The 12,753-nt window shown below is 41.0% G+C and overlaps 1 protein-coding gene across 1 annotated transcript in view; it reads left to right on the forward strand.

The window, feature by feature from the left end:
- Positions 1–28: 28 nt before the first annotated feature.
- Positions 29–12,753, forward strand: part of Plppr5 (phospholipid phosphatase related 5) — a 149,235-nt gene continuing 136,510 nt past the window's right edge. Inside the window, exon 1 of the mRNA XM_004635687.1 lies at positions 29–283. Coding sequence (XP_004635744.1) covers positions 80–283 — 204 coding nt within the window. The 5' untranslated portion in view covers positions 29–79. The remainder of the gene's footprint in view (positions 284–12,753) is intronic.

A 12,753-nucleotide genomic window follows, 5' to 3' on the forward strand; every position in this document is an offset into this window, starting at 1 on the left:
TCCTCCGCGACCGGGCGGGGGCTCGCCAGCTCGGCCGGCGGCGTGCGTGCCCCGGCGGCCCGCGGCGCTCACCAGCAGCATGCTCTATTTCCAGATGGTGATCATGGCAGGGACGGTGATGCTGGCTTACTACTTCGAGTACACCGACACGTTCTCCGTGAACGTGCAGGGCTTCTTCTGCCACGACAGCGCCTACCGCAAGCCCTACCCGGGCCCGGAGGACAGCAGCGCCGTGCCCCCCGTGCTCCTCTACTCGCTGGCCGCCGGGGTCCCCGCGCTCGTGGTAAGCCCGGGGTGGTGCTCGCCCGCCCACCCTCGCCCTCGGGTGGAGGCCCGGCCGGGAGGGTGCGGTGCGGCCGCCGGAGCGCCCGCCCAAGTTCCCCCAAGTTGCAGCAGCCGCTTCCCCAGCGGGCTTGCTTCCCGGGCGCCGGGCGGGGGGCGAGGGAAGCCCTGAGCTTCCCCACACTTCGCCCCCGGAGCCCTTGCGGCCACTGGCCGCAGTGTTGGGTGACAGGGAGGAGGTGGCGGGGGACAGGGACCGCGAGGTGATGCGGTGTCGGGCGCGGGGAGAGGTGCGCCCGGGCTGAAGCTGGGCTCCTTGCATCGTGGGGCCTGGCTTTCCGGACCTTCCACCCCGCTGCGCCGCGGAGAGGAGCGGCGAGGAGGAAGAGGAGGCGTTGCTGGGGAGTGGAGGGGGCTCCCGCTTCCAGAGTCCGGCACGCTGTCCCATTTAACCGTTTCTTAGCGGTTGGGATGCAGGGACTCAGTGGGCTAAGCCGGCCAGGGAGCAAATATCTGAAAGGGAAGGTGGAAATTTCTAAGTGAAGAGGCCTCAGCAACAGAGCTTTGCGGGGAGGTCGGCGCTGTACCTCAAGCACAAGAGTGCTTCAGATTTTTGTAAAGGCTGCTGTCCTCTCAGGCTCCAGTCCCAGTCTCCTGGAACCTGCCTGGAAAAGCCCTTTGGCTCTATGGACTAGTGGTGTGTGTGTGTGTGTGTGTGTGTGTGTGTGTGTGACAGTATGAAAATACAGATCTGGGTTCTCACACATGAACACACACAGGCAATGGTTGGAATAGCAGTCACATAATTTACATATGTGAACACAGTGCAAAGTTATTTTCAGGAGAATGGGTGTTACGTCTTTAGCAAACTTGCTACATGGTCTTTCCTTTAGTGCTGGAGGAGTTTCCCTTCCGACGATGCAGTCAGGATCCTTCTCTGTCCCCCTAATTAATAAATAGTAAATTAAAAAATGAAGAGAGAAAGTGACCTTTTACTTACAGAAGTTGAAGTTACGAATTCCTCCAACTAATGTAAAGAACACCTTTTGTAGCCCTTAAGCTTTCATGTTCATCTTCTCTTTGATTTTAAGGAAAAATTCAATTTACAAAATAATGAGTTTTTAACACAAAATAGAATCTTATGAACAAATCAATCAACTTTTTGATAACTTCAGAATAACTTTGTTTATCGCAGGTGCTGTGATGGGTGAGTTTCAATTCATCTCCAACACAATGGTGTAAAATGTTTTAGAAACTGCCCCAGAAAATGCTTTGCTTTGTTTTTGACATTGCAGTTTCCTGACCTGTATCAAAAAGCCGAAGTCCAGCTTCACTTCTTCTTTATTTTTTTCCAATTGAAAATAAGGCAGAGGAAAAACTGTTGAGATCTTTGGGGCTTTTTGACTTTCTGCAGATGCTGGGTTTTCCAGGCACATGTTTTCCAGGAAACGATTTAGCTTAGAGATTTTTCAAGGATATTTTATTTAAAAAAGAAAAGCGAGTTATTTTCAGGTCACTGACCTTCTGCAAGCATGATCAATAGTGTCTGTAACCTGCCCCTTGCTAATTGCCATTCTGTGCCTTAGTTAAATGATACACCTCTTCAGATCCAAACCATCCATCCCTTGTGGTGGGTTCCAAATTGGTCTGAAGATTTTGATGATTCTCTACTCAGGAGGAAGCTGGGCTGGAGGAACTCGCCACTGAGTGCCTGCTCTTTGCGAGGCCATGTGTGGCTGGGGATGCATCTATTAACTGTCTCCAATTAACATTTGAGGTTTAGATAATAAATTGGAAACATCTGAAAACAAAGCAAAGTGGTTATAATGTTGGTGTGCCCCTGGGACTGCTGCCCAGTGCTGTACTACTTCTGTACTACTTTGAACGAGCATATTCTCTAGAAGAGGAGTACAAGCCGGCAGGGCAGGCATTGTAGATGTAAGAGGACAGACTGTTTGGTAGGGTGGATCCAACTTGGTTTTCATTATTTGGCCTTTTTTTTTTTTTTAACAAAAGAATGAAATTAAGAGTAAGGAAGTGAAAATTTGAAAAGAAGGAAGTGTAGGGACTTGGAGGATGGCCTATGCTGGTCTTTGTTCCCCTTACTTCTCTTAGGAGTAACATGTTCTGTCACTGTGAGAAGGGTAGAAAGAGTGAGGGCAGCTTTGTCTCTCTGTTCTTCTCAGAACGCTGGCTTAGCCTACTCCCTTGACACAAGAGTATGATTGATAAAAACATTAATAATACCCAACATCAGTAAAGTTGTTACTTTATGTTAGACGCTGTAATAGGTTTTCTACATATTTTACACTCATCTTATATTAGAATTACCTCTGAATGCTCTCATTATTAGTGACCACAATGTTGGGGAAATGTTGACTTGGGAAGATTAAGTAACATGCCCAAGAATCAAGGCTAAAATATGATTGCCAAAATTTTAACCCAGGACTATTAAACTTACAATGCTTTGTTTTCCATTAAAATATGAAAATTCAACTTGCTCCTATGCCACTATTCTCCTAAATAAATCTCTCAAAGTTGTTTTCATATTATAAATACCTTATATTTCCTATACTATGATGACAGCTATATAAATATAAAATGATATTTTGAACTCATATCTAATTTTTGAAATAATTTGAAAAGTAGCTCTCTTGAGTATTACAGCCTCTAGATCTGTTTCATATTTGTGCAATTTATGTAAAAATTTAGAGTTATATATATATTTTGTATTTTATCATTTTGCACAGTGTTGAATTGGTTGAGAATCTAACAAATTTGAGTCCAAGGTACAGTCTACTGTTGTGATAAGAATTAGGATGTCTAACCTTGAGCAATTTACTTAACCTTGCTAAGTCTCAATATCCCCAATGAAAGGATTGTGAATGTTAAATTAGTTATAATATGTAAATTTTATCCTGGGCCCACAGTTGTACTCCACAAGAGATCACTATATAATTAACATTATTCATTTTATTTTACTCCTTACATAGCACTGGTGATTGAACCTGGGCCTTGGTAACTTTAGGGAAGTGGCTTACTACTAGGCTACATCCACAGGTCAAAATTATTATTAATAATATAACTGTTCAATGTTTGTTGAGTCTCTCTGTTCCTAACACTGTATATGGCAGAGCAGAGGTTTTAAAGGCAAGTTCAGGAACGAATCGTAGTCACTGGTCGTGTGAAATGTGTAGCCTAATTTGGAAAACATGCCAAAGAACATAACTAAACATAATAGAAGTTATATGTATGTATATGTATATTTACATAACATGATACATATATCACGAAAGATGTCTGATGGCCCAATGAAGGAAAAAAACACTTTTGTCGGAGCAGCAAGGGAGATAGTAGAACCTGAGGATTGTCTTAAAGAAGAGATTAAATGACACCTGAGTCAGGACATCACAGGACACTTGGATATACAAGTCTATGAAAGCAGAAAATTCAGACTATACTCTTGGGGCAGGCAGTGGTGCATCCTGAAGAGTTGTATCCAGGGGGACAGAAAGGCTCATAACTGAAGACATGGTATAGAGTTGTGTTTAGATACTTGGAATTCTGAGCTAAGAGTTTGTTAGGAAATGAGCAGGGAGGCTGTTTGGTGGTGGTGCGGAGTTTTTTGGGGACAAAGGTGTGAAAAGCTCTTCTGTTGTCAGTATATCCACATGTTATTATTTTAAATTTTGTTCCAAATATTGTATAATGTAGTTAAGTTTTCAGAAAAAAACCCCACAATTTAAGCTTTTTTATATAGATGGTATGCTTTGTAAACTCTGAATGGAGGTATTGTTTATTTTGACCTGTGTAGCCTCTGTTCAAGTGATGCATAAAGTATATACAGCAATTTAATTAACGATACTCAGTTTTCACTGATGGAAAGAATTAGTGATAATAATGGTTTCTTTCCAATTTTGGATTTGGTGACTCCTTAGAGCTATTGTTCTTTAGATATCTCAGGGATACAGAGGACTTGCAGAGCACTAAGTGAGACCATCCATCTTCATAGAGCCAGGGTTGAGATAAGGAAAACCAGTAGGGTGAAACCAGGCAGGGTGGGTCTGAAGGTTAAGGAATATCCGGGGCTGTTTATCTTTGTACCGGCAGGAAGCTGGGACTTGTATTTGAGGGATCCTGAGGGTGCCAGCATGTCTGAATGTACTGGAGCTCGGTGATGGCAGAAGAGCTTCTCATATTAGATTTCCTCTCCTCCTCACTTTGGATGTCCCCTTCTGTCCTCATTCTTGGAACCCATCCCTGTGGTATTGTATAGGAGACAAAGAATAGACATGAGTGACAGATAATTCTGGTTTCCTACCCTAATTTTTTTTGTTTTGTTTTATTTCTTTGTTTGCTAGTCATGTGCCTTTGGCACCATCATTCATAAACTAGAGATAAATACACCTGCTTCTTTGAGTGTTAGTACATGCAGACGTTACAACCACAGATTCTGGAGTTTGGCTATGCTTGGGTTGAAACCCAGATCTACCATTTTCCAGCTGTGAGAATTCAGATCTGCTGTTTTCCAGCTGTGAGAATTTAAACTGGTTAGCCTTTCTGTACCATAATATGCTTCATGTCTTCAACTGAAAAATGGAGATAGTATGACTATTGATCTCATAAGGGTATTTTAAGTATGAAGTGAATTAACACGTCTACGTGTCAGAACAGTGCCCAGCTGTGTTTGTATCAACTACCATGATTCCTTCTAAGATTAGGGTGATCAACCAGTCTATGTAAAGCTCCCAGCAAAAATATCTTTGAATCAGAATACTCCAATACTTAAATATGTACTAGAGGCAGACAGAAATTGTCTATTTCAATCCCACTGTCACTAACTAGGGAGTGTGAATAGTAAGAAAAGTGAAACAAGAAATCTGCCTTTAGGGGCTGGGGAGATAGCTCAGTGGCGTAAGTGCCTGTATGGCAAGCTCAAGGTTCCTGAGTTCAATCCCCAGTACTCTCCCCCCAAAAATTTTGGTTTTAGTTCTTATATTTCATTTTAATACTTTTCTGGTGGATGGTTAAGACCAAGGTAAAGCAGGACCTATGCAACAAGAGTTGTAGCTTTTGGGTCTGATAAGGTCAGTGAAATCCCCTCAGGATTTATCGTTAGATCCTGTACCTCAGATTGTAGAACCTTTGTCAGTGTCAGCCATGTGGATGAGTCATGGCCAAAAATTTTGTTTTTAGAATCAAGTAATCCTTCCCATCTTTGATGAACTCAATGCCCCCATTTCATAAAATAAGGTAACCTGTTCATCAAAGAGTTTTAGTCATGGTGATTCAATTTCAAGGGAAGCCAAAATTTTCTCAGATTTTTTGTCCTTTATTTTAGTTTTCTTGAGTTGATGCAAAGCGTGGTGTTCCACTGTAGATAATGTTCTCAACGAGTGGTGCAGGAAATTATATTTCCCTTCCTATTAAGCTTGGAAACATTGTGCAGAGCCAGGTGGCAGCAGAAGGGATCCAGAGAGCCCTGTTGCTCTGATACGAAGGGACACCTCTTATCTCAGGGGCACACACTGCCACTGGGCTGCAGCCCATGGAGGGAGACCCATTCTCTGACCCCAGCCCTGCAGGCTACAGAAAATAGAAAGCTGCAGCTATCTCTGCTTCTAAAACATATTTTTTTAAAGTGAGAACTAGCACAATACTTTGATGTGAATGGACATGAATTGTGTGTAACATTGTGCGTATATTTATGGGCACATGCCGTTTTCTTAGTAAGAGCTTTCATGATTTAATCAGATTATACAATCTGAACAATATCCTCTAAAATCACTTCTTTTTGAGGTTTATGGTTCTGTGAACTCCACTGGATATCTCCATACCTTGCTTTACTTAGATAATCTCATTAATACTCATTCATTCATATCACCTTTTTCCTCCTCCCTCCCTTTCTCTTTCCATCCCGTTCATTCCTCTATGTCTTTTTGTGCTTATCCTCTGCTTTGCATCCTCAAAAGGAGATTCAGCTGCTGAGGGGAGAGTAGAGAACCCCGAATCCAACATCAGGTGATGTTGCCACCCTCCTCTTCTTTTTAACTCCCCCTTTCCATTCCTCTTCTCTTCTTCTTTTCCCAGTGCACATTATCCATGTAGCTTCTCTGGGACAGTTACCTTCCCTAAAACTGTTCACTTCCTCCTTCCTACCTTTTGGAGCTATTATAAGAATTAGATGGATGAGAAAACACATTAGAGTCACTGAGTGGCCTCATACATATATGGAAAACTTACTGTGAGTGGGTGATTGGGCTGTGGAACCGCCTGGTCATTGGGGATGGTGAGTAATGTTCAAAGCTCTATTTTGCCAGCCTTCTGCACTCACTCCAGGTTGGAAAAATGAATATGATATTCATTTTTCTATAATTATTTTCTGATTTTCATCCAGAAAGAATAGTAAAAAAAAGCCAATAATGTAATTACAATTTGGACCTCTAATTATTATAGACCATTATTACAACACTCAAATCTGTTTTTCAAAATATTTCAGTCAACTCTGAATGTTGTCAAGATTATTAGAAAGAACCACCCTAGTCAGTCTTTTTTATTATTATTATTGGATATAGGGTCTCACTATGCAGTTCAGACTTGTAGTGATCCTCCTGCCTCAGCCTCCCCAGCACTGGGATTACAGGCTTGCACCACCATGCCCGGTTTTGGGCCCAGTGTGCCTGGGCTTCTGGGGCTGGCACAGTGTGTGATACAGGGTATTGAACTCAGGTCCTTGTGCTTGCCAGGCAGGTGCTTAGACTGCTGAGCTGTCTCCCCAAACCACCCTATTCATTTTTTATAATTGGAAATAAACAGTGCTCAGAAGGAGCATTGCTGATGTCAGATGCTCTTTGTTAAGTATTTGTTTTATCATATGGCTTTTTAAATTTTACTGTGCCAAAGACATTATTCATGAAAGTTGTGAATGAAAGCAAAGCATGTGCTATGTATTAGGGACATTGCAGTTGCCTGGGTTTGTAAAACAAAGCATATTCCTTACTCTTCAACACTTGAGACAATTTGCATAAAATTACATCTCCAAGCTTCACTTGTTTTGGCAATAAAATTGAGATATGTACATGATATCTTACAGGCATTAAATATATGCAGACACTAAGTGTTCAGTAGATGGCAGCTCTTTATTGTAAATATTAGTGACTTTCATTGATAGCGAGATTAAAATGACACTATGTGCATTTAATCATTTTTGTTCAATGAAGGAGGTAAACCAGGTACCATTCACGTTAATCCCCTCAGGTGGTACAGCGTATGTGATGACACACGGAGGTGACCCGACTAAGATCTAAGCCTAGTCTTCAAACCTGGTGTTCTGCTGGCTGCATGCAGTTGTCCCCAATGTGATTGGCAGCATTACCGAAGGCATTCCTTCCAGACAGGGGAGTCATAAAGCATATTGATTATACAGCAGTGTGTTCTTTACTGTATTCATATGCTTGATGATATATGGCTGTCGTTATACAATTATGAAAAGGCCAATTTAAAAACTGTTGGAAGAAAAACCTTTATGAATTCCTCAGACTAGCAAAAAAGCCAGTAGAATCTGGTTTTCCAGAATCAACATTTCATTCACAGGGGTTAAGAGGACAAGCTCTGATGCCAGAGGTGTGATCTTAATGTGTAGTTAGGAGGGTCCTTTTAATAGAATTTAGAGAATTGAAAGGAATATTATTTTGATGGATGGTATTTTAAAATATGTGCAGTGCAGTCCTGTATTCAGCACCATTTAAACTATTTCTGGGAACGCCAGCTTTCCCTCCACAGGCTGGTTACTCTTTTAGTCTTATTGTGACAGCTGTAGCTTGATAGTTACTGTCAGTAAAGTCACCATTTGGGAAGGAAGGGTAAAAACAGAATTCTGAAGTTTGCTTTTTATTCCAAGACAGGTAGACTTTAAACTTTATACAGAGTTTTTATTGGTATTTTTCACTGAAAGACTATGTATGAGTGAAAGAATGTTGGTGTGTACATAGTTAATACATTTGTAATTTTTCTGGGACATCTCCTTTCACTGAAAAAAACAAACAAACACCTTTGTTCCTACTTTCTGGAATATTTTTTTTCTTTTTTTGTGGAACCAGGGATTGAACTCAGGACCTTGCACTTACCAGGGAAGCGCTTCTTCCACTGAGCCATCTCCCTATCCCTGGAATATTCTGATAAAGCATCAACTCCTTTGACTCTCCACATTCAACTAACTACACTCCCATGATCCTTTTGCCTCTTATATAAATTGTAGCATTAAAATAATTTATACTGCACATTATGTTGTAGTTTAGATGTTTCCATCACTAGATGAGCATCTGAAAGCTAGGGTATTGTAAAGTGATTCAAGGGAGTTCTGTCCTGCCCAACTTGGTGATTGTTTTCATTGTCCACTTGCCCATTAATGTTCTGTGTGATGAGGTTAAGATGAATTTGAATTCAACCATCAAGCTAAAGTCTTTTGAGACTATAGTTACTTCATAACTTTCTTTCAAAGAGCAGAGCAGCATGAGGACTTTGCTCTGTAAGTTTACTGGACTCTCCAGCCTCCCTCCTTTGAGACATCAGGTTTAGTAAACTTCTTGGGAAGAATCAGCACCGGCAATGTGGGATTCTATGTTCTGAGGCTGACATGCTTCAGCCCCAAATCCTTCTTAAGTAACAAAAACTAGACAGTGGGTCTATTCTGAGTAAACCCCTGGGGATAGGAGAAGAGCTTCCTGAGAGTCTGACTCTGCTCATCCTGGGGTTGGAAACGTCTCCAAACTATTTCAGTCAATGTGCATAGCTTGAAAACCTTTCATTTCACCAGTAAGAGAACATTTTTAGCATCCATCACACTAATTAAAAGTCACAGATTTCATGAATAAAAAAATCTCTTTTTATATCCACAATACTAATTAAATCAGTTGCTAATTAACATACAGACAGCAAAAAGACTTTTGGCAGCAACTTTGGAAAGGGACCTTTCTGATAAAATGTTATTGAGTGTGTAGGACTTTGCCTTTTAGTGGCATTTCACTTTGACCTTCCTAGTTAGAACATAAACCAATGGGTATGTGGACATCAAATTATGCTGAAGTGGCCTGAGTTGTAAACTTCATGAATAATAGACTTCATAATTTAGGAACTGAATTTTATTTATACACATTGGTTTTGTAATGTCCATTCACAATATGTAAGCTAAGTGGAAACATTTTTTTTTTTTTTAGTTTCCTTATTGGCACAATTGTATTTGGTTAGTCTCTTGAAAGATTTTCCTTATTTACTGAGGATGTACTTGATGCTTGACATGAGACAGAAATATGTGGAACACCTGAAATTGAAGTAGTATAGGTTGAGGGGTAAAAAGTTCTTTACTTTGTCTTCCTCTGTTCTCCCTTCTTTTCTCCTTCACTGATACTTTCTCTGGAGAAATTACTTGGTGAAGCCCTTCCATGTGCCTCATTCCTTGAATGTAAGCTTCAGAGTTAAATGATCTGTTCCAAATTCCAAAGCAGGGATTGAAGCCCCGCAAAACTTCTACCCCATCAACTTTTCAAAGCAATACTGGGAAATAAAAGGGCAGTTAAGTGTAAATGTACTCCTAATAGAGCTGTACGTTATCAAAGTAACTTGGGGAATTTACTTTCTAAAGGAAGCTGGATTTGAGTTGATATAACTAGAACCTCTGTGTGCTTCTTGTGCAGTGATCCCTTTCTTAAAAGGGTGCTTTCAATAGTGCCAGCAGAAACTACTTTTTTAAAAAAAAAAAATCTCCACTTCAGATTTAGTGTTCGCGTTTTCTCACACTGGGGTACATAGAAGCACTTTTCATACTGAGCAGCATCATGTGTTTCCAGAGACCTCATCAAAGCAGAGTGTCATGTTCTCACAGATGCCGAAATCAACCCACATTGGATAGATAGTGCACCTGGAGAGTCATCTTGGTGTTTAAAAGGAACCCCTAACATTTCCAGTTGAAAGAAGAAAAATTGTCTTTGGTTTGGTGACAATGACCTCTTCCTTTCCACGTGCCTGAGCAGTATTGGGTTTGCTCAGTTGCTAAAATGAATGAAGAGACTTAGTCAAGACTACGTGACAACCCTTTTGGTCTTTCACAGAGAAACCTTTGTTTCCTCTTTGCTCTGGCTCCTTGGCACATGGTTACTTGGGGTCCCCTTTTCATTTTTTCTGGGCTAAGTCTAGAATACAGATATGGGAATCGAGCAGACACTTTATTCACGCCACACTCTCTGGCCTTTTCTGCCACTTTATTTTTGGAAAAGATTTTTAAATTCAATGTGAAATACTACACAATTCTTCATACCTGGAACTTTTTAGCTATGAGAGAGGTTGTAGAAATCACATAGTTTTATCTCTTAGTTTTAAGTTCATTGCCCATACATGAAGCTAATGAGGAATTACACAGATAGCTAACATATGGGGAACACTCTGTATGTATCAGGATTGTCCCAAGTACTTTCTGTATATTAAGTGATTTAACTTTGACAGCAATGTTGTGAGCTGGGCCTTCTTGCTGTCTCAATTTAAAGGTGAGAGCAGTGAGTCCCAGAGAGATCAAGGCATTAACCTTTGAGTCTACATCAAGGAAATGGGCTCCCTGGCTGAGTGGCCCTAGGTGTGGGTATAACATGGGAGTGGCCCTCCTCACCAGTACTGTAGTATCCTTTTGCCTTCTCCTGAAGAGCAGAATACCAGCTACCATGCATCTCTATAGGGTGGCATTAATAGAGTGACAGAAGTTTAAAAGTATTTGATATTTTCATTCTGTGACTTTATCCTTGTTTCCCCAAAGGAATTTTCTGAACAGGATAGTTATGAGTTAATCTGTGACACTGAAGGTCAGCAAAAGATGAGGGGAAAAGCTCATTTAATTCCTAAACCCTTTGGCTTTGTGATGCTTGTTTTATGTTTATAACAACAGATCCTCTCAGATCAAAAGTAAAGCCACATGGGAGTCATGCTATAGCTTTAGGTCAAAATCATTTTGATACACAGATTTTAAATTCCTATAGTGCCATTTTAGCACAACAGTATAACCGATGTAAAAAATATGTACCGTGGCTGAGACATAGTCTTTCCTGTCAGGTTTGGCAACAAGGTAAAAGCATGGAGCAGCTATTCAGTGGTGTATTCGAAGAGAAAAGCATAAGCATTGATGGATTTATATTTGAAACTCATGGTTTTGAAGAGGTCTGACTATTCCTAGAGATATTCTTAGCCGAATAGTGAAAACTCCTGGTCAGTTCTGGTAACTTTACTTACAAAGTGGGAGGGATTTGAAAAGCAATTCTCTGCAATGTTGTGCTCTGTGATTCTGCCGGCCTTTGTTCCGTCTACTTTCGTATTTCCATCTTTGAATTTAGGTAGCTCTAGACTCCTTTATTTTACTCTTTCTTTGATGCTTTGAATCAACAGCAACCTATTTTTTTTCCTGTCAACTCTTTTTTTGATAATGGCCTGTCCCCCTGTCTAATACAGTCTCCCTAAAAGGGAAGGGTTGCTGGGGGTATGCAGTGACTTGCTAGAGAGAGAACAAGACAGAAATGAACCACGATTCTCTGTGGGCCCCTGAGTATTGCTTTTTGCTCTGCTGCTTACTAGCTTTTAGACCTTAAGAAAGCCAGGTCATTTTTCTGGTCTGTTTATCACTAGATATCTCATTTGGAAAGATTTGGGCTCTAGTTGGAGCAGGAGACTGATTGATTGCTTCCCCGGGCAGTTCTTTCTGTGTATAAAACAAGTCTATTAGGACATTCTATCTTCCAATAAAAGAAAGGCTGTCTCATTGAATCTTCTGCTTGCTGGCCCTTTCTAATCGTTTGAAGCAATAAGGAACAGCCGAGGTGGTCTCCCCACGTTTGAAGTTATTTTTCAGTTTTCTGACTGTCTGTCTTTCTCTCTCTCTCTCTCTCTCTCTCTCTCTCTCTCTCTCTCTCTCTTTCTTTCTTTCCTTTGTGGTAGTGGGGATTGATCTCAGGACCTTGTGCTTATGCTGCTGAGCTATTATCTTTTTTATTTTTTACTTTTATTTATTTTTAAGTATTTAGTACAGGGTCTACAGGGTCTCACTACATAGATCAGACTCATAGTGATCCTCCTGTTTTCAGCCTCCCAAGCGCTAGGATTACAAGTGTGTGCCACCATTTCCAATCTCAATTGCTGTCTCAGTGCGTCCCGGGGGCGGGGCTGGCATGGCATGCTGGAGAAGGAACCTGGTCCCTGCATCTACCTAAGCAGGTGCTGAGCTATCTGGCTGGCCTAAAGATTTGCCTTTTTTTTTTTCCCCCAGTATGAAAGATTGAACTTAGGACCTTGTGCTGTGGGACCTTGCACTTGCCAGGCAGGCACATATGCTGCTGGCTTTTAAAAAAATCTTTCTTTCTTTCTTTCTTTCTTTCTTTCTTTCTTTCTTTCTTTCTTTCTTTCTTTCTTTCTTCCTTTCCTCTCTCTCTCTCTTTCTCT

The sequence above is a fragment of the Octodon degus genome, unplaced genomic scaffold (genome assembly GCF_000260255.1).
Source record: "Octodon degus isolate 3935 unplaced genomic scaffold, OctDeg1.0 scaffold00074, whole genome shotgun sequence".
In the NCBI taxonomy this organism is placed as follows: domain Eukaryota; kingdom Metazoa; phylum Chordata; class Mammalia; order Rodentia; family Octodontidae; genus Octodon; species Octodon degus.